Source organism: Amphiura filiformis, chromosome 3 (assembly GCF_039555335.1).
Source record: "Amphiura filiformis chromosome 3, Afil_fr2py, whole genome shotgun sequence".
Classification (NCBI taxonomy): Eukaryota; Metazoa; Echinodermata; class Ophiuroidea; order Amphilepidida; family Amphiuridae; genus Amphiura; species Amphiura filiformis.
This window is the reverse complement of record NC_092630.1, coordinates 69,323,558-69,347,282: the sequence shown is the minus strand read 5'-3', so window position 1 is coordinate 69,347,282 and position 23,725 is coordinate 69,323,558. Positions and strand designations below refer to the sequence as shown.

The 23,725-nt window shown below is 36.2% G+C and overlaps 1 protein-coding gene across 1 annotated transcript in view; it reads left to right on the top strand.

The window, feature by feature from the left end:
- Positions 1 to 23,725, top strand: part of LOC140147462 (fibrocystin-L-like) — a 96,157-nt gene that overhangs the window by 65,643 nt on the left and 6,789 nt on the right. Inside the window, 22 exon segments of the mRNA XM_072169240.1 lie at positions 187 to 364; positions 1,303 to 1,453; positions 2,129 to 2,285; positions 3,010 to 3,219; positions 3,505 to 3,672; positions 4,923 to 5,123; positions 5,699 to 6,049; positions 6,052 to 7,344; positions 8,150 to 8,419; positions 8,723 to 8,974; positions 9,510 to 9,755; positions 10,834 to 11,013; positions 11,291 to 11,524; positions 12,733 to 13,082; positions 13,647 to 13,823; positions 14,604 to 14,778; positions 15,998 to 16,160; positions 17,955 to 18,187; positions 19,184 to 20,044; positions 20,988 to 21,201; positions 22,637 to 22,802; positions 23,297 to 23,668. Coding sequence (XP_072025341.1) covers positions 187 to 364; positions 1,303 to 1,453; positions 2,129 to 2,285; positions 3,010 to 3,219; positions 3,505 to 3,672; positions 4,923 to 5,123; positions 5,699 to 6,049; positions 6,052 to 7,344; positions 8,150 to 8,419; positions 8,723 to 8,974; positions 9,510 to 9,755; positions 10,834 to 11,013; positions 11,291 to 11,524; positions 12,733 to 13,082; positions 13,647 to 13,823; positions 14,604 to 14,778; positions 15,998 to 16,160; positions 17,955 to 18,187; positions 19,184 to 20,044; positions 20,988 to 21,201; positions 22,637 to 22,802; positions 23,297 to 23,668 — 6,602 coding nt within the window.

Here is a 23,725-nt window from a genome sequence, read left to right as displayed (position 1 = left end):
TTGGTCTGCCACCGGACTAAATGTAATGGTTGTGGTGTCTCTCAGAAGGTCATCGTTTTTTTTAAAGATAATGGCCATTATTTAAGTATGACATTATACTCACCCGATTTGTACTTTTTTGCACATTGATAATGGCACTTTTTAAAGTATACTGCAAATATTTGTGTTATTTTGTATTTTGTTTAGGTACCGGAAGCACAGAAGATTGTGATATTGTTGTGACTATCGACAGTGGTGCCACTGTAACTGAATCCGATGCATGGCAATACAGAGAGGACCTTACACCTGTCATTGAGCTGATTGACCCACCACGAGGTGGCACAGGGGGTGGCACTACATTGAATATTACAGGAACTGGATTTGGGTAAGTTACATGAGACAATTATTTATGTTGAATATATTTGGTGGTTTAAAACAATCTTATGAATTTACTGACAGATAAGATGTTTTGGTTTATTCCATGATGTCAAGATTCTGTTGACAGGACCGACTCCATGTGCTTATTACTAACCTATCTGGTATTTCTGCTAATGAGTCAATACATGTAGTTTAATAATGGTAAAGCCAAAAAAAGCTTGCGCACAATTTGTAAAATCGCAAGATTTAAAAAAAAAGAAATGCAGACATTTTTTTTTATTTAAAAAAAAACATTTCATATTTTTTTCCGGAAAAATTCGGCGAAAATCAGACTTTTTTTCTCAAAATAGTCGGGAATAAAAAAAAAATCGCATTTGTTTTCAAACCACTCGTGAGCTTTGAGACAAACCTTTTTTTTTTGCCTAATAATATTTTAATTAAGTTAAGGGATAATATTACCAACAATACAATCCTTGATTAAAGCCATAATGTACATTTTTATATTATGAAATTGTTTTCTTTTTTCAAAGCTGATATATATTGTAATGTTTATACATAATCCAATTTACACCTAAATGGAATCAGCCAAATTTGTTGTGTTTGTCAAAATCATATTGCGACTTCAGGTCCCCCACATTAAAAAGCCAATTTAGCATGGAGTTTCTTTCACTTTACCTTGTTATTTCAGTTTAATGTGGACAGAAACCCTTCCTGACAGTTGTTACTAATATTATTTCAGCATTTGGGGTAAAGAATAACAAATTTAAAATGTGATCATACATTATGGCTTTTAATAGTGAATCAGGCAAACATGCCTATTTAACAATACAGAAAGTATGAGCAACTTCATTTCATTACTAGTTACATAAAATCCATATTGATAAAAGTGGCAATTCTATGGTAAAATCATTCATGACTCTATTTTCTGTGTTTTTATAACATCAGAGACTCTGGTAACAAAGTTTACATAGCAGGGACTGAATGCGTGGTTCGGTATGAGTCTACTACTGAGATTTCCTGTCGTACAGGTGCACACTCTCCTTCTGTTGAAACCACTGTAAGGGTGGATGTACCTAACAAAGGGGTTGCACTGAGGGTAAGTATTCAAAATTTTGTAAGCATGTGTAGGGCTTTTATTTTTCTTAGTTTTTCTTGTCATCCTATTGATTAGGGAATAAATAAACTACTACATACAACCATCTCCTAGCACACTTCATTGCTGATACCCTTGAGTATAACAGTATGCGACATATTTGAATGTCTTTCCAAAACCTTTACTACTAAGATGGCATAAATGCACTATAGAAATTAATTTAGTTTGTTTCTTTCTTGATTTTAAATGATCCTTCGAAGTCAACTGCCTTATGTGGGTAGGGTTAATATCTGGCCCAGATATATGACTAACAAACATCCTCAGTCAAATATGAAATTAGTGGTCAGTTTCTACAAATATTCACATTTTCTGACAAGTGTCTCATCAAATCCTTTTTGGACAAAACAGTATTTACTCTAACATTTTTGGGTTACAAGAAAGAACTTTCTGAATTCAGTCTCAAGCACCACTAAGGTTTATTTATAGTATTATTGCTATGCAGAGTGACATTATATTATGTGGATTTATGAAGATTAGCTATTCACCAGACTCTCACAATTTGTTACAATTTTACTAACAATGAATACCAATAAATCACTGAAAGATATACTATTTCCTTCCTCAAAACCAAAATTTCACTATTCTAACATGGAAGAAATTTGTTTACATATGTTTCAGGAGAATGCTTCTTACTACTATGTAGATGTGTGGTCATCTAGGTATACATGGGGTGGATATGACCCACCAATAGAGGGCGATTTTGTTGTCGTTCCTGATGGGCAAACATTGCTTTTAGATACCACCACACCCATCCTAAAAATGCTGCTTATTCAAGGTATGGAATATATAGTCTACTTTATTTGAATTTATTATGAAATAATTGTATCACCTTGATAGGAGGTTGAACATAAGTAAAAATTCCGCTTTAAAATTAGTTGGTACTCTAGGTCAGTAAACATAAGTAAAATTTAATCTAGAGAAGTCCTTTTCACTTCCAGGGAAAGATTAAATTGTAAGTACAAAATGTTTCATCTCTTAATCAGGTTTTGAATGTTTTATTACTAATTTAATTCTATGGAGAAGACTTTTTTATTTGAATTTGGACAGTTGGCATGATTTCATTACAAGATATTGATGTTAACCGTAGGGTTAGGAGTTCGATTCGGATGACAACCATTGTTTTAACGTTCCTTTGAAAATTTTACACTACTTTAACTTGACGACCATATTGTTTGCAGGACTGCAGGTATACATGCTTGTAGCCCCAAACAAATTCCTGACAAAATGGCTGGTGTGTATTGCAAAATTTATGAAAGAATCTCTCAAATATGTTTTAAATGTTTATGAAAGGTACACAAGAGTTAATCTGGGAAACTTTTCCAATCAAAAAACAAAATCATGCATTTGAAAATCAGACCATATTGTAACTAAATAATATAGCCTATGAGTGGTTATAAATCAAATTCATTTTAATTTTTGTATAATATAGGCAGAATAATGCCTACTTTTTTGTTAGTGTTTGTATCAATTTTGACTTTAATGCTTTGATCATACAACAGGTGGTAGTGTCATCTTTGATGAGGTAGACCTCACCCTCAACTCTGAATACATTCTAATTGTTGATGGTGGATTACTTCAAGTCGGTACAGAGCAGGAGCCCTTCCAACATCAAGCTACTATTATGATGCATGGTCATGTGAGATCCAAGGAACTGCCATTGTATGGTGCAAAAACACTGGCTGTTAGAGAGGGCACTCTGGACTTGCATGGTAAGTATTATAGTGTGGTAAACTACTGGAGGAGCACATAGTTATGAACTTAATATATCACCAAGTCTTAGTCAAAAGACCCAACTATCACCAATAATTATGACTTCAGTCTTGCAACACTTGTGGTGGAAATGGCATATTAATGTGCTTATGATGATAATGATCTCATGTTCCTATTGATACTTGTATTTTTAACTGCAAGCCGATCTTGCAATAATTGAAATTTTAGGTCATTTGAAAACAAGTACATGCATCTAACACATCCCTGTTATTTTCAATCTATAGGCAAACACATTCCAGTGACATGGACATACCTAGCTGAAACAATTAACGCTGGTGATACCTCCATGACGTTAGTAGAACCAGTCACATGGGAGATTGGTGACCAAATTGTAATTGCAGCAACTACCCATAGGCACAGTCAGCGGGAGAATGAAGAACTGACTATCACAGGTAAGATATGAGGGTGGGTGTCACATGAGTGTCATAGGAATGTCACCTAAGTGTCACATAAGTGTCGGATAGAGCCGCTGGTTGACCACCTGTCCCCTTGCTGAACCGGTGGTTAAACTGCATTCTGTTGTAATATTTGAACCAGACACAATTGTCATTTCTGCCATAGTGTCGATGGTCAATTGGCAGATGAGTTTTAAAGCCATCCCTAACTATAATCCTAACTTTAATCTCTTCTCTATCCTAAAAGGTAAATCAAACCCTGATCTTTAAATCTAATCCCAATGGGTTTGCAGCAGATATTCTTCCATGTCACATGAATTAAGAGGTGCCATTGAGATCAATTTTGATAGCCATTACATTCAACCCCCTTGAAAAATGGGAAAATATAATTTATTTTGATGATTTTTCAACTCCAAGGGGGTACCCATCATGGGCTCCCAAAAATTAGCCAATATAATGACATTTGCCATAATAATTTGGGCCATCATGAGTTGGCCTTTGTTCAAACACTCTTACCTGCTTCTTAAACTCAATAGTTTATTTGGTCTTGTGTCACAACCTGGGGTACCTTTGTGTTACAAAGTAAAAAAATGAAATGGTTCAAACATTTTACCTACATGTCTCATTTGAAGTGGTTCATCTTCCTGAGCATTATGAAACCTTATCTATCGAAATCGGTGAAAAAATGAGAAAAAAAAAAAAAAAACAATCACAAATCACAAAGGGATTTAACCCCACCTCTTTTTCCATATTTACAATCATTCTGAGCAAGTATTAGTCTTTTAAATGACCTGTATTTATTTACTTGGTTTAGATGTCTGGGAGTTCATTTAGATATTTTTTTACTAGATTCAAATTTTTAATGGGGATTTTAGATCATTTTACGATACGAATCCCTCCCCCTAATCCTCCTCCCCCTAATCCTCAGCCACCCTTGGCACATTTCATGCCAAACTTCATAAGAAAATAATTAAAAATAATTTTAAAACAGGTTAAAAACATGAGTAATATAGAAGAAATTAGCCTCAATTTAAGACCTAATTGAATCTTCTAAGTGAAGGAATACTCAAGAGACCGTGTTTTGAAATCCAAGCTGCACATCAAAATGTATCAAAGCCATCTTTTTGAGTACCCCAGTATATGACACAGGATCATTTACGAAAAAGACTAAACTATGTCAGTATGTACTCTGACTACTATAATATTTGTACATAGCTCCTAAAATATGATGACTGATCAACTTGCAGGTGTCTCTGCTGATGGCATGACATTGACCTTTGAACCGGCTGTTGAGTATGAGCACATCTCTGTGCTTCAGACTATAGATGGTGTTACCTTGGAAACCAGAGCAGAGGTTGGTTTGCTTACCAGGAATGTGGTTGTCCGTGGATCAGTTCATTCTGAATGGACAGAGACAATTGAAGCATGTGATGCAGAGTTTGATACAAGTAAGTAATGGTGCTGGACCATAGATGCAGAGGTCCCAGGTTCAAATCCTGATCAGGGAAAATTTATTTCTTCCTTTGTCAAGTGAGCCAAAGAATAACTAGTGATCAAATAATTTTGTGATCAATTTATTTGGTTTTAGAAGAAAGTATTTAAATTACATTGAAATTAATCTTATGTTTATACTAAGTTTAAGATGTATACCTAACCTATTTTGCAATTGATTTTACCATATTTTTGTATGATTTGAAATATATTTTACCATAAACTGTGACAAAAATATTAATAAGAGAATATGATAATGATTAGGGGGAAAAGCAGCTTGCATATTGGGTTTTTGTTGTTGTTGTTGTTTGTTTTTTTTGTTACGGGAAACAAACATATTTGAAAGCTTAAGAACTGGTTTCCCATTTTTGTAACTAGGCAAAATGTATTCCATAATATGGATACACAATTTATGAGATGAAAAATCAAATTTACAATTGATCATCCCTCAATTTGGTGCCATATTATTCTGCTTGTAACTTCTAAAGAATGTCATATTTATTACTTACTCAACCATATGTTCCACCCACAGATCAATTTGCAACCCAGACCTGTTTCAGAGGTAGATTTGGGGAAGAGACTGCAAGTGACCAGTATGGTTCTGCCATTATGTTATTTGCTAGAGAACCAGACAAACATCTTGCCACTGGACGTCTCTCATACATAGAGGTCACTCACGCAGGTCAAGCTTTCCGCTTGGGTCGCTACGCAATTCATTTCCATCTCAACGGTAATGTGACCGGTAATTATGTGCGTGGCTGTGCTATTCATCACACCTTCAACAGAGCTGTTACCGTTCATGCTGTGCATCATCTCCTTGTGGAGCGTAATGTTGCTTATAATGTCATGGGTCACGCATACTTCTTAGAAGATGGCATTGAAACAAAAATATCATCCAGTACAATTTAGCCATATTTATCCGCTCAAGTAGCAGTCTGCTTAACGTTGATGTTACTCCGGCAGCATATTGGATCACAAATGCAGACAATTATGTCCGACATAACGCAGCTGCTGGCGGCTCTCATTTTGGTTTCTGGTATAGGGCTCCTGTACATCCAGAAGGTCCTTCATTCACAAACCAAATCTGTCCCAGGAATATTCCAGTTCTGGAATTCTACAATAACACAGTCCATAACCAGGGCTGGTATGGTATATGGATCTTCCCTGTTTATTACCCAAAACAAGGTGGGGCATGTAACGCATGGGCATCTGCTCCTGCAGAGTATTATAACCTTACTGCCTGGCATGTGGAGAGAGGTGCAGAGGCAGTTGAAGTTGGTGCTGTACGATTTATCAATTTCCTAATATCAGATGCAACCGCTGCTGGTTTGGAATACTCAACTTCATGGGATGCATGGGGTGGTCCATTAATTCAAAATTCTGTCATCATTGGTCACAGTGACATTGCTGTGTCTGCTAGCTCTTGTACAGGAGCAGGAGTTCAACTTCCCAAAAGCAGACATCTTACCGTTGATGGCGTCAAATTTATGAACTTTGATCGGGATGGATGTGCTGCAATCCGTGCTTGTGGCCATTGCAAACCAGATCAGGGCGGTTTCCAAAGCAGATTCCAAAATATTGAGTATTACAATTCACCCAACAAAGCCCGATGGAAGTGGCAACATGAATGCTGGTTGGAAGATCTTGATGGTACCCTATTAGGGGAAAGTGCTGATTATAAATTGCTCCCATACAATCCTAACCTTCCAGCAGATCACTGTGAATGGGGCAATTCGGACTTTGGGTCCAGCGGCTTGCCTGGAGCCGTTTGTGATGAAACCATAACATTACATCGTTTGGCATTCAATAATCCCCATCCAACATCGCTTTTATACAAGCGTACTGTATTTATCAATGACAATGGAGTAAGTTACATCAATTATCAAAAGAAGAGGCTTACACATCCCCTTGGATGGATGATCACACTCATCGATGGAGATAACTACCGCTGGTTCTTTGAAGACCGTGATCATCTGACCAATATAAGCTATAATGCTAGATTTGAAGAGTTCAGTGACGGAGATTTTGTCCTGATGAATCATAATCTTACTCAAAAACCTGATGCATTTTCCCTGACTGGTGACATACGAAATGGCACCGCAGCGATTCCAAGCTACGATGCTGATGATCACGGAGACTGGAATTTTGACAACAGTACCAAGGTCTTCACATATCTCAGTAAGTATAGTCTATTTTCATTCCTGTTTGTAGGTAAATGTTTGTCACAGAATTTTGCCAAAATGCTAATGGAGGATAAAACATTATCTTCATCATGTACCTAACCAATCTTGTTACTGTGTGCTTATTGAAGAGATTCATCAGGAATACAATAATCAGATTTCAAAGTTCTCATAGTATAATTCCAAGAAAAAGCTCACATTTTCCATACAGTTTCTGTTGTCTTTTCTCAATGGTGTATGTCAACCGACCTTTTGTTAGATGGTATGACGTCATCATCTTCTGATGATGTCATACAATCCAACAAAGGATCGATTGACATACACCATTGAGAAAGGCAACAGATTGGATTGCCGAAACTGTATGGCAAACATTACGTTTTTTCTTGGAATTATACAATGAAAACTTTTAAATCTTACTGTTTGCTTGTTTGTGATTTTCATGTAATGTATGTTTGCTGATAATATATGAGCAAACTTGTGAAATTTGCATGTGTTAAATGCTTGATTATCATTCAATTTGGGTCTTTCAAATACTATAAAGCGTGATATTTTTGTGGTACTAATTTTTCTGTTTGGAGTTTTACAGTTTCTTATTTTAGTGATAATAAACAGTTACACATTAAAACCTATCAGTAAAAAATATTTTTGCAGATTTTTAATTTCATGGTTCTAAAATTACCTGCAAAAATAAAATCCTCATGAAAATCTCATGCTATACAGTAGTGCGAGAGGAAGACTTGACATTTGCACAAATTTACTTTTATTAATTTGCTTGCAATAATTTATTTTCTTTTGTGTTACAGTTTCAGGCAAAGGTCGCTCTAATGCCGACCTAAGTGTTAATCTTGACGTATATCGTTGCTTCTACAAGGATTGTATACCGCCTGTGCCTTCTCCCCCTCCAGAACTGCCAGATGTTGGTACCAATACCTCAAGTCGACCTAGCAATGTGTCTTTGTGGTCAAATGTTAAGACATGGAAAAATACTCCTGCTGGGTGGGGGAGTAATACAGGTGATGGGAGTTACAGTGGGGCACTACCTCAAGATGGTGAAGATGTGATGATATTGCCAGGTAAGACAATTTAGAGGAAAACATAAATTGGATAAATTTCATTGATCATATCTTATTTATACCAATACCTACTCAAAATAGCACTTGATTTTTTGGGAAAAAAATTGAAGCACAAATATTCAGTGTACATTATTATTATTCATTACCACTAGGTATGAACATCTGTTATATATACAATAATTCTGTTTTGCCTTTAGTGTAATCTCACGTTAAGTAAAAAGAATAGGTTAATATTGACCTTCAGATGTTTGGTCAACTGACTCAGCACACTTGACAGGAGTCCCTTTATTTTCCTTATTACAGGCACATATGTTGTGGCTGACACTGACCTACCCGTCATGAGAAAACTCTTCATATACGGCACATTGGAATTGGATGACACTCATGATTTCAACATTACTGCAACATACATACTGATACAAGGAGGGCGCTTAATTATTGGCTACAGTGAAGAGGAACCCTTCACCCATAACGTGCATATTCTACTAGAAGGAAATCATTTTACTGAAGATATTCCTCTGCCTAATGGTCCAAACTTAGGATCCAAAGCAATAGGTAGGTATCAATCAATTAAACAATCAATTAAACAACCAACTAAAAGTTAATCAATCATCAATCAATTAGTGGTTTTGTTAGCATATTTAATCAATTGCCTTTGAGGTGATGATATTAAGTGCCCAGGTTTTTGTTTCATTTGTTGGGTATTTCAATTTTATGTGTTATAGTTTTCTTGTGGGCAATCAAACCCACATTATATACCCTGTATACAGTATGAATGACTTATACTTAAATTTGAAAACTTTGAAATTGCCATGCTATGTTCATTTGTAATTCAAACACACCCTGTATGAGTTTGATAATTCAGTATTTAGTCACAGATATTGGTATTCTGTTTTTGCTGTTAAAAGAGTCCTATCTTATACTTTGATTTACTCATATAGTATATTGATTTACATGAAATACCAAACTAAAATGGTAGTATGCATGCATATCAAACTTGTCAAATAACTCTATACAATTATGATATCCTCCTTTATGATCAGTTTAAAATTTCAACCATGTACTACACAAAAACAATTTTACCCCATAGGTTCATTTGGTGGTCTTGACATTCATGGTCAGAATCGCAGTGTGTTCTGGACACACCTAGCAACACCTGTGGCACCTGGTGATGAGACCATCACAGTTGAAGAGGATACTGATTGGGAGGAAGGTGATGAGATTATGGTGACATCTACTTCTTATGAGCCATGGCATACCGAAACATTCAAGATTCTATCAGTAACAAATGCAAGGACATTTGTGTTGAATGCAACATTTGAGTATAGCCATTTAGGTAAGTATGTAGCTTAAAAAACACGGAGATTCATAGTGCATTACAAGAAATCTCCAGGCCTCAATACACTTTACAGAAAATCTCTGGTTACTATGGCTTAAGGCACACCATAAGACACTGTTTAGAAATATTCAAGAATGGAGCTCTATATTAAGCTACTTGCAGTTCGCCATTATGCACTATGTGTGGGAGAGCCTCGAACTGGCAGCATACATGAATGGGAATTGAACTAGTCATAACGTTCTGTGTAAGGTTACATAATTCTTCCTTTCATGTATGCTGCCAGTTCGAGGCTCTCCCGCACATAGTGCATAATGGCGGAACTGCAAGTAGCTTAATAGGGCAGAACCCTAATCAGTGTTAATCTAGAAATAACCATCATAACCATGCAGGATCAGCTTCTTAGGTTTCATACAGGAGACAATAAGCAGTTAGTACTAGTACCTTGTCAACTGTTATAGTCTTGATTCAAGCCTGTACACATGTAAGTAACAGCCAACGATGGTGATTAATTCTCTAGCAATGGGGGTGCTCAAATATATGGTCTTGATCAATCTCTATTCCTTGTTTAATGTTTTACTTAGATTCCGGATTTTATGTATACTACCAAATATAGAATTTAATGAGATGCTGCTGAATATTCATGACTTTAGCCATCCAATCATGTACCGAGATCTTGTTTGTCACTTATTGTTTGAAACGTAAGCACTCGCGCACATGGTGCACTGATGCACGTAAATGCGCAGCATAGCTGTTTTGTATTGGAAAAACAACAACCTTCTCGACCGCAAGATTGACAGCAAATGGACGGTCTGATCATCGTACAACCACCAATGAAAAGAGCGTAGTTTGTCAGTGAATTAGGTCATTTACATACAAACATTAATGAGCTAAACAAGTTGTAACTGACAGTGCCAATAGCTGTAAGTGCTCGATTTGGTAGTAGCCAATGGTACAAAATATAAATGCACGCTTTTGTTTACTTGTGTTTGTGTATACACTACTGTTAAGTGTGGATTCATCACTGATTAACAACAGAATAGATTATTTATTCTATATCGTCATGTTTTTCTTTCAGTTGGTGAGCACACAGCCACAGATGGTGAAGTAACCTACACATACGGTCTCAAAGCAGATGTTGCTCTACTTACAAGAAACATCAAAATAGAGGGCGCTGATTATTCTGATCTCATTGAAGAGTCGTTTGGTGCTCGTCTTATCGTTGGCCGATTCTTTCAAGATGGGGAGATGTACCTAGGTAAAATAATTTATACCATTCTTTAAGCTGATGCAGACATCTTGTTCCTGAATGTTTTATTGAATGATAATGTTCAATGTTAGTATAAAGCAGGCGGTGTTCAAATGAGGATGTTTTAATTAGCATCCTCATTCCGACTTCATTCCTACTTTCTCACTAACAAATGAAAATTTGCATCAACTTGAAAACCTGTATTGCAACATATGCATCTTCCTATATAAACACCTCCAGCACCATGGCCTTCAATTATTAATATCCAATTGATTACTTCTTTCAGGTTATGGACGTATTTCTAATGTTGAGTTCTACCATTCTGGTCAAGAAGGCTGGACAGACTTTTATGATCCTAGATATTCTGTGGCATTCTTAGACACAGGTCCATCGGTTGAAGATTCCTTATCTTATGTTACCGGCTGCAGTTTCCATCAAGGATTTAGCTCTGCTATAGGCTTATTTGGAGCACAAGGGGTCCTCATCAAAGATAACATCATTCATCATACTGTTGGATCAGGTAAACTGTTTGTGTGTGAACATTTGCTTTTTTGTGATTTTGTCAACCCATCACACTCTCGGAGCACAACTGATTTCCTCACCTCATAATAAACACATCAAAAGAAATAAGTCCCCCTCTGAAAATTTCGTCATAACATCGCAAAGTAAAACTTTGTATCAATAAAACTTACTTAGAAATAATTATATGATTGTTTACTAAGTGTTTTGTGAAAATGAAAGATGTCCATGACTTCATAGCTGAATAATTTTAGGGGACAGATTAATTAAGCACATTTCTGATGATTTATTTTGGGCAATTTGCAGTCTTTGTTTGGTTGAAGCTGGATACCACGAACTACAAGCATAGTCATAATGATACTATATGAGAGCCGACACAAGAAGTTTTTTAGTGTATACATTCAAATACATCCCTTTGAATAAATTTGAATAAATGAAGGGATAATTTATTATCAACCACTCATTCACAGCCTTGAGCTCCAAACTGAGCTGTTCCTGAATGACATTGACATCACTATGCAAGACCATCAGAGCCGAGTCATCTGCATACAGAAGTAATTTACACCCAACTGCAGAAACCATGTTGTTGATATAGACTAAGAACAATATCTATATCTATTTAAGTACTACTTATTCTCAAGAGAAAATGTAATATTTCACCAGCTCAGGTTACATATAGTCCAACAGTGAAAGTTTATATCTGACAGTCCTTAGGTTGCTGGATGGAGTCTTGGACTCATGAACTGAGATAGATTATAATGATAGTTGCCCTAGAAATCAAGTAAACTAACTAGTGTTTGTTGACAAATTCTGAATTATTCTCTGGATTTTTCACATTGTGCATGGAATGGTAGAGTCTGCATTCAGAAGTGTGTATGTCTAAAATTTTAGAATTGTTATTTTATTTTATTGTGTGTAATTTTATTTCCAATAGTTCATTAACTGATATATGCGCATTCCACAGACATATTTTATACCCTAATTTCTAAAATGTAACCAAAATAATCAGGAGGTGAACTTTATTCAACAAGTCATCATGTTTAGTACTCCAATTTATTGTATTTTTATAAAGAGGGTTATATAAAGCCTTGATTGTCATTTTGTTTTATTTTGCCAAGATACATAACCAAAAACATACAAAATGATAGAATAGATAATGACGTTCGAGTGATAACAATGTGATAATTTTTCATTATTTTATCTGCACAGCTGTCATCGATTATGGTACAGGCAACACTTTCATTAACAACTTGGTTGCTGTTGTAATAAACCCCGGAACATACTTGGACCGATTTGAACCACAAAATCTGATTTTGTCTGCTGGATTTGAAATGGACCAAGCAACAGGCCCTATACTGATCAATAATACTGTGGCTGGTTCAGAGAGGTTTGGGTATAAGATTAAGGGTGAGCCCTGCAATGAGGAGCCGACATGGAGTGGCAATACAGTACACAGTACATGGATGGGTGTGTCACTGTTTAAGAAAAATTTACCAGGCTGCAGTAAAGTAGCAAACTTTGCTATCTATAAATGCGCCAATCATGGCATATATGCACTGGTAAGTCATTAGTTCCCCAAACAACAAGCAATTTATATCAAAATCATAGTCCTCTACTCAAGCTTTAGTCAAAAGTTGCACTTTATTATTCAAACATTTGAATTAAACTATTGTATGCATAAACCAACACATCGTCACCCTCATAACCAAAGTGCCTAAGTCATTATTACATGTTTCTCATTTGCAATTTTGATTTTCTGAATAATAAACCCATAATTAATCAAATTTCCAGCTGCATTCTTCATTAACTTGTGGAATACATCAAAAGAGATGAATTCCACAAGTTAATGAAGAATGTGGCTGGAAATCTGTTTAATTATGGGTATATTACTCAGAAAATCAAAAATTCAAATGAGAAACATGTAATAATGACTTAGGCACTTTGGTTATGAGGGTGACGATATGACATGCTAAATATTGTTCAATTTTATAGCTGTCACTAATGAAAATGTTGATACAGTCCTCATAAATGACAATCCAGTACCTCAGAAATCATAGCATTACACATGGGTGCATTGGCACCTTCATTCTCACTATAAAATTAATTGCTTTTGTTTTTTATAGATCACATCTAGTCTCATTGTTACAGATGTTATAATGGCAGACAATAAAGTTGGAATCACACCTTTAATATTTAGCCCCGCTGCACTGTCTCATGTCAGATCGGATAAATTTGTGCGTGTAGAAAATTCCCTTATTGTTGCGATGAGTCCAGACTATGACTGTGGTGGTGATGATGATGTGAGTATAGATGTGATAGTGATCAAAATTTTAATCTTTATTTGTGTGTCCATGTTTATCTAAATTTGGTATTGAATAATATTCTGGCTATATGACATCTTATGTAATGACTCATTTGGATCATGTACTGACTCTGGCTATTTGACATCTTATGTAATGACCCATTTGGATCATGTACTGACTCTGGCTATATGACATCTTATGTAATGACCCATTTGGATCATGTACTGACTCTGGCTATATGACATCTTATGTAATGACCCATTTGGATCATGTACTGACTCTGGCTATGTGACATCTTATGTAATGACCCATTTGGATCATGTACTGAATCTGGCTATGTGACATCTTATGTAATGACCCATTTGGATTATGTACTGACTCTGGCTATATGGCATCTTATGTAATGACTCATTTGGATCATGTACTGACTCTGGCTATATGACATCTTATGTAATGACCCATTTGGATCATGTACTGACTCTGGCTATATGACATCTTATGTAATGACCCATTTGAATCATGTACTGACTATTGCTATATGACATCTTTTGTAATGACCCATTGGATCGTGTACTGACTCTGGCTATATGACATATTATGTAATGACCCATTTAGATCATGTACTAATTCATGGTAATCTCATTTTAACCATTTGATAAAATGATGTCATATCTTGCAATTGGTGGAAGAACTTATGTGGATAGTAAGTTTTTGTAAACCATTAACAAACTATCTTGACCTATCTCTATTTTTTCACTATTTCCCACATAAATTTAGGTCACACCAGAAGCATTTGGACTACCTAAGAATCATCCTACTGGGTTGGCTCCTGGTGGTGGTCATATAGGAATAAAATGGCCATCATTTATGTCTGGTTTTAATGGTGCACCATTTAAACCATTTGAGAAAATGAATTCGTATCCTGCAGTAGGTGGAATAACTTATGTGGACAGTAAGTGTGGGTTTTTTGTTATCAGAACACGATATCCTGTCAAGCCTACAATCCTGGCGAAAAATGTTGCCACACCAAATCGCTAATTGGTCAACATCCTTCCCTGATCCCATATTGCAATGTTGATTTGGACAACATCGTCATCATTTAACCAGTCTCCCAACATTGAAATATAGGGAGAGTGTAAGCTGAATGTGCATTTGCAACTATTATACAAAGATAATGCGGAACTATCACATTTTTAACTTTGGCGATTGTGTACATTTAACACCAGCATATGCTGATGTAGCAATGAATTTCTGCCATGATTTCGATGAGATGTAAAAAAATCCATCTCAAATTACATTTTTGTCTGTATCTTTAGAACGGAATGTCGGATTCACATGAAATTTTCACATTTTGTTACCCTGTTTATGTACTTTATATTGAATATAACTTGTTTATATAATTTTCACATTAAAATTATTAAAAAGTAATAATAATAATAATGCAAAATATCTAAAAAGACTTCTCAATCGCCATTACATGCTGTCTGCTGAAGATAGTACACAAGCAATTTTAACATTATTTGAATGATGACAAAATAGTGTGAAGTTTAACCAAGGCCTACACTCATACAAAGAATCAGAAGAGGAATAATAATGATACCAAACCCAACAAAAGGATTCAAACCTGTGACTCCAATAGCATATACATTACAAGTCAACGCATTTACCGCTGAGCTACGCAGCAGTGTATTGAAAACTATCGATTTCTACAGTATTACTGTTTAAATGAAATTGTGCAATGCACATATTGCATGTGGCATGGTAGAAAAGAATCACATATTTAGCTCTGGTGATTGCATGCATTTAACACCAGCATGTGCTGCGGCAAAACATTTTTGCCAGGATTGTAGCCTAACCTAGCCAAGAATACCTTAGCATTGCAGAACAGAGCTTAGCATGCCATGGCATAGCATGGCATGGCTTACAAAGAACAAAATGCCCAATTGACAAATAATACTTTTATGAAATAACCAGTATCATAGATCAAGATGAAGCAGCTACATTAAATTGACATTTGTTTCCAGCTACTGTGAAGGATGCAGTGGTCAATTGTAACATGTACCTTGTTTCATGAGCCCTAAATTATATTTAATCAATGATTATAGTCCTATAATTAATTGCTTACTTCTTTTCAGAAAAAACTAATTTATATTTTGTTTTGATTTTGTTAGATGTGATGTTCGTCAACTTCCAAACTACCTGCAACAAGCAGCATAAGATGATCATGACCAACAGCATGAATATAGATTGTCACCATCCTATGGAGGTGTCCAACATCCGTCTTGTCAATGTAGACACAGACAATATTATACGGCTACATAGACCACCACTGGGGTAATATTAATAATAATGATCATCATAAAATAGTGGTGACTAGAATATCCTGTTAAATGTTTTTGTCAATTGCCATAGCAGTTATTCTGTTTGGAATGAGTAGAGAATCCTGAACTTCAATCCTGGACAGAAAGGGTTGGAATGAAATTAGTAAGGTATTGCAAATGAGCCCCTGTTCCCCCGATCAATGTTAAATCCTGACATTTTGTTCATGTGCGCTCAGTAATACCCAACATTGATAGGTGGAGCAGGGGGAGGTGTTGGGGGTGAGGGTAATGTTTAGATTTGACACTTAAGAAAGCGCCATTTCATCACTCTAAAAATAACAAAAATATGGCCATTACAGGGTGCACATTTTATTTTTCATTCCAACCTATTTTGTCTATCAATGTAGAACAAGCATTGCATTTGAATCTCTTGGAATTACTCTGGATTTGAGGTTTTGTTCATAGTATGCGAGTTGGTTGACTTCTGAAGCTTGAATAAAAAATGTTACATTGTAATTTGTTCTTAATGTAAATTTTGTTTAGTTTTATACAACAGCAAATGTACTTCGACACTTCTATACCTATGATCATTAGTTGGGTGAAAGTGATGGTTCATAGCACACAAAGTGTCATACTAGGCAAAGTCAAAGGCTAAGTCTGGGGTGTATTTACTAAACTCTGAACACTTCATCAATCAAGTAATTATTCATAAGTTACAAATACTCTTTTATTAGACATAACTTTACGAAGAGTCCCTGCAGTAACTGTAAATTCCTATTACTTATGAATGGTACCAATTGTAAGTCATTTTAGTGAAATGGATTTTACGATGCATCATAAGTAGCAATTGGTTTTTAGACTTACAAAGCTTCATAAAGTTAAGTGAAATGGACCCCAAGTACATTAGACTGGTTCTATTTTGGAAAAATCACATTCCAACCGGCAAGTTTTAGTAAAAGCTGGCAACCAGCTTATTTTTGTTAAATTGGCTATTCTGAACTCAGATTTGTTGTCTGCTAAGCAGTATTTTGAGACAGTGACCCTGTAAAGACCCTCAAATGACCCCATAGGATCATACAGGGGCAAAAATTAATTATATTCCAATAACGCTTTCAAACATGTCAAATTATTTGTCTTGGCCCCACATATCCCAGAAATATAAAGTGTGCATACAACCTATAGTTAAGATCTAAGGTCGATATGCTTGTTGTGCATGGGTCTAAGTCCCAGCTGCTGTAATTTTTTTTGTAAAAATTGAAGAAATTGTTCCCCTAGCTTAGAGGTTTTAGAAAAAGATCAGAAAAAGAATAGTTTGCACTATCCTTGATGTCTAGTTAGTATGTTATACAGCAAAGATTTAAAAGATACATAGGATTAAATGGCATTTGTATTTGTTTATCATCAATCTTCGGAACTTCACAATGCAGATAGTAAAAACTATTCTTTTCCTTAATCCCTTGAACTTGAGGAAAAGTTTGCCAGTTTTGTACACAAAATCGGGAGCTATTTCAATTTTTAAACCCTGTACATGCAAATTGACCTTGGACCGGTTGAGCCTCATAACTTAGTAACTATGTGACCTATGCGCATATATGTTACATTTTTTGTGATTCTTGGGCCCATACGAATAATTTGATTTTTTGCCCCATTTATGATCCTGTAGGGTAGTACCATACATGTCTAAATACATGCCATATGCTCGCATTGATGACTTAGTATCAGATTTTTACAGAGAAGCATTATCCTAATATGGTCTTAATGATTTGATAAAATAAATAATCATGTATATGGATTTGTTTCACTGTAGTGCTGTCAACCCCTCCGATTGTGTAGACATGGATTGTGATGGCATGAAGAAAGCCATGATCAGAGATCTAGATGGAACTCTCCTGGGATCCATTGGTACCATTATCCCAGATTCTGCGTTTGAGTGGGAAGGAGACCAGAGACGTGGTCTTGGTGATTATAGGATTCCACCTGTCATGGTTACTGACATTGATGGTAGCCGTATACCATACGATGACAAGTTACCTAATAAAGGTATGGATTTATTTCAATAATATAACCACAAGTCTTAATAAGCTCCCTTGCATCATATATAGAAAGTTAAGATATAGGGACCATTTTTCTGAAATCAGCCGAGGGACTCCCATTTTGGGCATATTGCAACAGCAAGATTGCTCAACATTTTTTTGCACCAACATACAAAACATTTTTCATAAAATGACATTTTCATTTCCATTCCTGATATATTGGGCATAATAGGGTTTGCTACTATATAAGCTTACCTCGTGATTTTCTAGCTATTTTGATCGTGTAAATTCTCAAATTTCGAATTACGAAATTGTAACCAATTATGAAAACTCTGTGGTGCACACACAGCTGGACCACTGATGGTTCTCATTTTTAAATGGCTGTGCACTTAGCTTGAAAAAGACACTGCTGGAAATCAAATATTTGGGTTATGGAATATTGTTCCGTTCATGCATACGTTTTTTTCATAGTCCTAGGCGCCAACCAGTAGTTGAGTTAGTCATAGGCGACCCACTCCATCTCGCCTTAATAGGAAGTTGGATCATTACAAAACTGCAAATGGAATCGGAATAAAAATGAAAGCATTAGATAATAAGCTTTAAAATGATACCAAAGTTTTATAAATAGCATCAATACTTTTCAAGATATGGATAATTTTGGATATGATACCTTGATATTTTTGCCAAATTGTTTTTCTGAGTAATCAGCCAATTAGTTTCCTGCCTTACACAGGATTGAATAGGGATTATCATAGTTCAATTGTAATTTATTGATTAAATAAACCTCTTTTTAATAAGTACTTTCAAGGATTTGAAAGTCCACTTAGTCCTACAGTCAAATACTATGAAATTAAGAATCCCAAAATTTTGTTTATTTATGGGAATGTCATTTTTAAAGGCCTATAACTCAAAAACATGTCTGGCTGCTTGTTCCGGATTTTGTTGGAGCTGGTCACATATGTTGTTAACTTTACACAATGTTTTATGCTATGACTTGCTGCAGGTATCTACCGAGGTCAAAATGATGAGTGTGAATGGAAGAGTGCTTGGACAGCTTATGAGTGTCATGATATAGATCATATGATGATGGTGGTGGAAAGCCTTGATGCTGACACAGAAGTCCGACGTGTCTCTCCAGTTGCGCTGTACTCCGACACATATGTGGACCTTATCAATGGCCCACAAGACAATGGATGGTGCCATGGGTATACATGTCAAGAACGTATCAGTACATTTTACACAGTTGTTGCTACTGGGATGTCTTATGAACTGGTATTTAGTGGAACAAATCCCCAACGTCTACGCTACCACTTGTTGAATTCTGATGACACACAAAAAGTGGTGGTTGGTACCTGGTATGCTAACCCACAAAGATTAGATGTCTATGTGGATGGAAAGTATATAATGCCAAATAATGGAGCCATAGAAAATGGGGAATTTGTGTGGAAGAACGATTTGGCCCCTGAAGACTACATACCTGACCCGTCTTCTAATGTGTACGGTGAAAACTTCTTCCACCGAGATTTGGCTACATTGTATATCAACATCCGTGGTTCACAAGCAGTTGACGTTGTTACCACACCTGTTGTTATGGTAACCTTTGGCGTCCCAGCAATAACTGTTGACGATTTCTTTGAAGAGAATTTGATCAACAATCTGGTGCAGTTCCTTGATGTCCTTCCATCCCAGATTAGAATAGTGGAGATCATTGCAGAAGACAGTAAACGTCGTAGGAGGGCGGCTAGTGAAGCAGAAGTTGTGCTAGAGATCGGTGACCCCCCTGCAGATAGCATCGAGACAGAGGAAGAAACTAGTACTGGAACTCCAGGCACAACTACTGCACCTCCAACTACCACGCCATCAAGTAAGTCATTGTTTCTAGTACTTGTAACTGTTTAATCTTTTTTTTAATTTAAATTCAATCATATTTGCACTTAAATTATCACTATGTTATTATTATCAATTCAATTTACTCTGTGCCTTGCTAATTATGTGAAATGAAAGGAATAGTTGCTGTTGTGATCACAAACCAATGTCTCATTATCAATTAAAGATTATGTTATTCTGAAATGGAGGGAATAGTGGTTGTCATTGCACAATGCGATGTCTTATGTAATTATTGTCAAGCAGGTATAACCCAAATTCCTTTCACAAAAGTCACAAAATATGACAACCTTGGTGCCTCTCCTAGATTTGGGCAGGGATGGGCATCAATTAAATCACCTCTGACTAAACTACTCTTAGTATAGGGCATGAAGATATGTATCAAAGCCTGGTCAATCCTTCATGTAATTATTTTGTGTAAGCTAATCCAAACCATAACCCTAATCCTAACCCTAAACTAATCCTAATCCTAACCTTAACCCTAATCCTAATTTTGTGTAAAATTACTTGAAGGAGTAACCCAAAGTCTACACAAGCATTTGGCTTCTGGTGCTTTTACCAAATCAATACTTCATCTGTATGGTATTATTAGAATTTCAAAAATCACAGTTTAATCTAACTGATTACATCACATAAGCTGACACTGACATGACAATGGTGAATATATCAAAGGAACAGGGAATGGCATCAGATTATTCTAGGGACTGTAGCACTTGGTGACAAAATTATGATTTCAGTAATGATAGTGGTTGTAATTCAAAGACCACTTACAATTTCTACGTACAGAAATCTTTCTCAAATATAACAAAATTATTAGAAATATTTGCCATGATAATTATCATTACTAATAATATATGGTGATAATAACAACATTGTGTTATTTCTCCATTTATAATTAACAGTTTTATTTTTTATACTTCTAGGTTCCAATTCAACTTCATCAAGCCTTGATTTTGACAGCCTTACCAGCATCCAGTCAACACTAGCTAATGAAATGCAAACAGGTGATCTCGGTAGTTCCCTAGATATTCAAATCACCTCACTAGCCATGACAGAACCAGCAGCTACACCAGAAGACCCCACAGGGGGTGTAAGAGCAAGTAATCAAACAGCTGGAGAAGCAAATGGAACTACAACGTAAGTGTCCTTACTTTTATTTGCTTTACTTAAATCTTATGTTTGTATTCAGGTATATATTCAGGTATATTTATTAAAAAACACTCAAATAGCAGCCAAAATGGCTGAATTGCATGGTGAATTACAATAATTACAATCAAATTTATATAAAGAAATGCAAATAATAATAAAATACATAAAAAAAACCTTGAATTATTGCACAATACATACTCAATGAAAATTTTAAAAGGTACAATCAAAGAATTAATAAATAGCTATAGCTCATACTCAACCGAACTCACACCAACACCATATCTCAAACACATCCCTGCACACACCCCCCACACCCACCAACATCCACTGATACACACCCACACTTACCATTGCACACAAACTCAACCAAATAGAATATCAATGTGACGGCATAATAAAAAGATATGATAATATGACAACATGACAGGAGAGGGAATTGCACTAAAAGGCTTGGACTACCAAATCACACCAGCCCTTCCCATCCATCCATTCCCACAAAAAATGATTCAAACCAAATCACTAGATGGACAGGAAAACACTAAGCATGATTCAGGAGTTCAGCCATGTATGGAACTGGGCTTTCCTTGAATCTTTTGGTTTTCCACCTGTAACTCTTGACTTTAGGGGGCTTTCTTAGGGTCATTGAGGATGAATAGTCAGTGGCAGGGAACCATCTGGAGAATTTTTCAGATGCATGTGCTTTGGAGGCAAACTCCTTGCAAATCTGCAGTCTCACGGGAGTGTAGAGGCTCAAGATCCAGAGTTGCAAGGAGTCGGAGAAGATTTATACTCCTTTCCAAGGAGCAGCTTACATACACGCGTTTCTGAATTCTCTCCAGACGGTCCTCCTGGCTCTGAGCGAGCCCTGCATGCCATAGGGGGGCTGCATACTCTAACACTGGTCTCATATAACCTTTGTAGACAGAGAGGATTTCACCTGCGTTGAGACCTGCTTCTTTAAGTTTGCGTAACATGAACATTTTTCCATTAGCTTTGGAATGCATATTGTCTACCTGGCCTTGCCATTTCAAATCATTTTGGATGATAACTCCCAGCAACTTGACTTTCTGGACTACTGCCAGGGAGTGCTCAGAGATGCGTAGATCAACATCCGGGGGATTGTTTTTACCAAAGTACACACTCATGGCGTTGAGAGGTTCTGATTGGCTATTGCTTCCTTGACCCTTGCCATTCATCTTGCCTGTAAAAGGCATATCATACTAGCAGTCAAAAATTGGGCATGCTAGCAATTAGATATTAGACAATTAGTGACGGAAGTGATGTCTTAAAAAAGAACCGCTTCGCTCATAGATATTGCTTAATATTATATGCCCTTATGTGTGTAGGAATTTAACTTGACTGCTGACCCACTTAATTTTAAACATGGGAAATCCTCCAATCTTTTTGCATGTTTTGTTTACAGTTATGCAGAGCAACAGGCTGCAGAGGAAGCTGAAGAAGAGTCCAATTCCGTAGTTAGTGTGGTGTACCGTATACCAACACAACTTGTTGTATACACTCAGCCTTCTGGAGCTGTAGAGGGAGAACCATTCACTGTTCAGCCTCAGGTTCAGGTTTTAGATGCTTTGGTAAGTGTGCATATCTCATCACATCAAAAAAATACCATTTGTTTTTCTAGTAGCTGCCTTTTGTCATTTTTATGTCATTGTTTGATAATGTCAAAATTATCAAGATTGAGAAGGATCTTCTGGTTCTTGAGATGCTCAATAGGCACAAAAACACCTGATAAAGGATCTAAAAGTCCTCTCTTTGATAAGTTCCTGCTGTGCAGTATCATACCAACATAGGGATACCAGTATAGATTTGAATTTGTTGCAACAACAAAAGGATTCCCATTTATCCATTAGATACATTTGGTTCACAAGGTGCTGGCAAATAAGGTTGCGTGACTATAATTATAGTCAAGAGAAAATCATGCAACTAGCGACTGAGCGTGTTCTGGTTCTGCAAATCCATGAATGGGCCTTTAAATGGGTTAACAATATGTGAGCATGATAGATAAATAATTAATATTCTGTGTTGGTATAATATAATAATATTAATTATGTGATTTTCTTCCCAGGGTATTCTTGTGGATCAGCTAGGTACCACATCTAATCCTTGGCAGCTGACAGTTTCCATAAAATCTGACAGTGGAAGTGTCTATGCAGATCTGACTGGCAACACAACCCTACCATTCAATAATGGCTGGGTTAACTTCACAGGCCTTGAGATTGACAGCGCCGAATCTGACTATATCCTTGACTTCGCTATCACCTATCCCAATACCTCAACTTTGACTGTGAGCTCAGAAAGTTTTGATGTAGAGGGCAGAGAATACTATGCTGCAGTGGTTACTGCCCCTGATATGCTTAATGTCAGTGAGAGTTTTGATGTCATCGTAGAGATCAGAGATGGGGAAACTATGTTAGCTGTTACTGATCTGGCTGAAAAGGTAGGAAGAGTACAGAAAAAATGTTTATTCCTAGTAAAAACAATTACAGCATCCTCT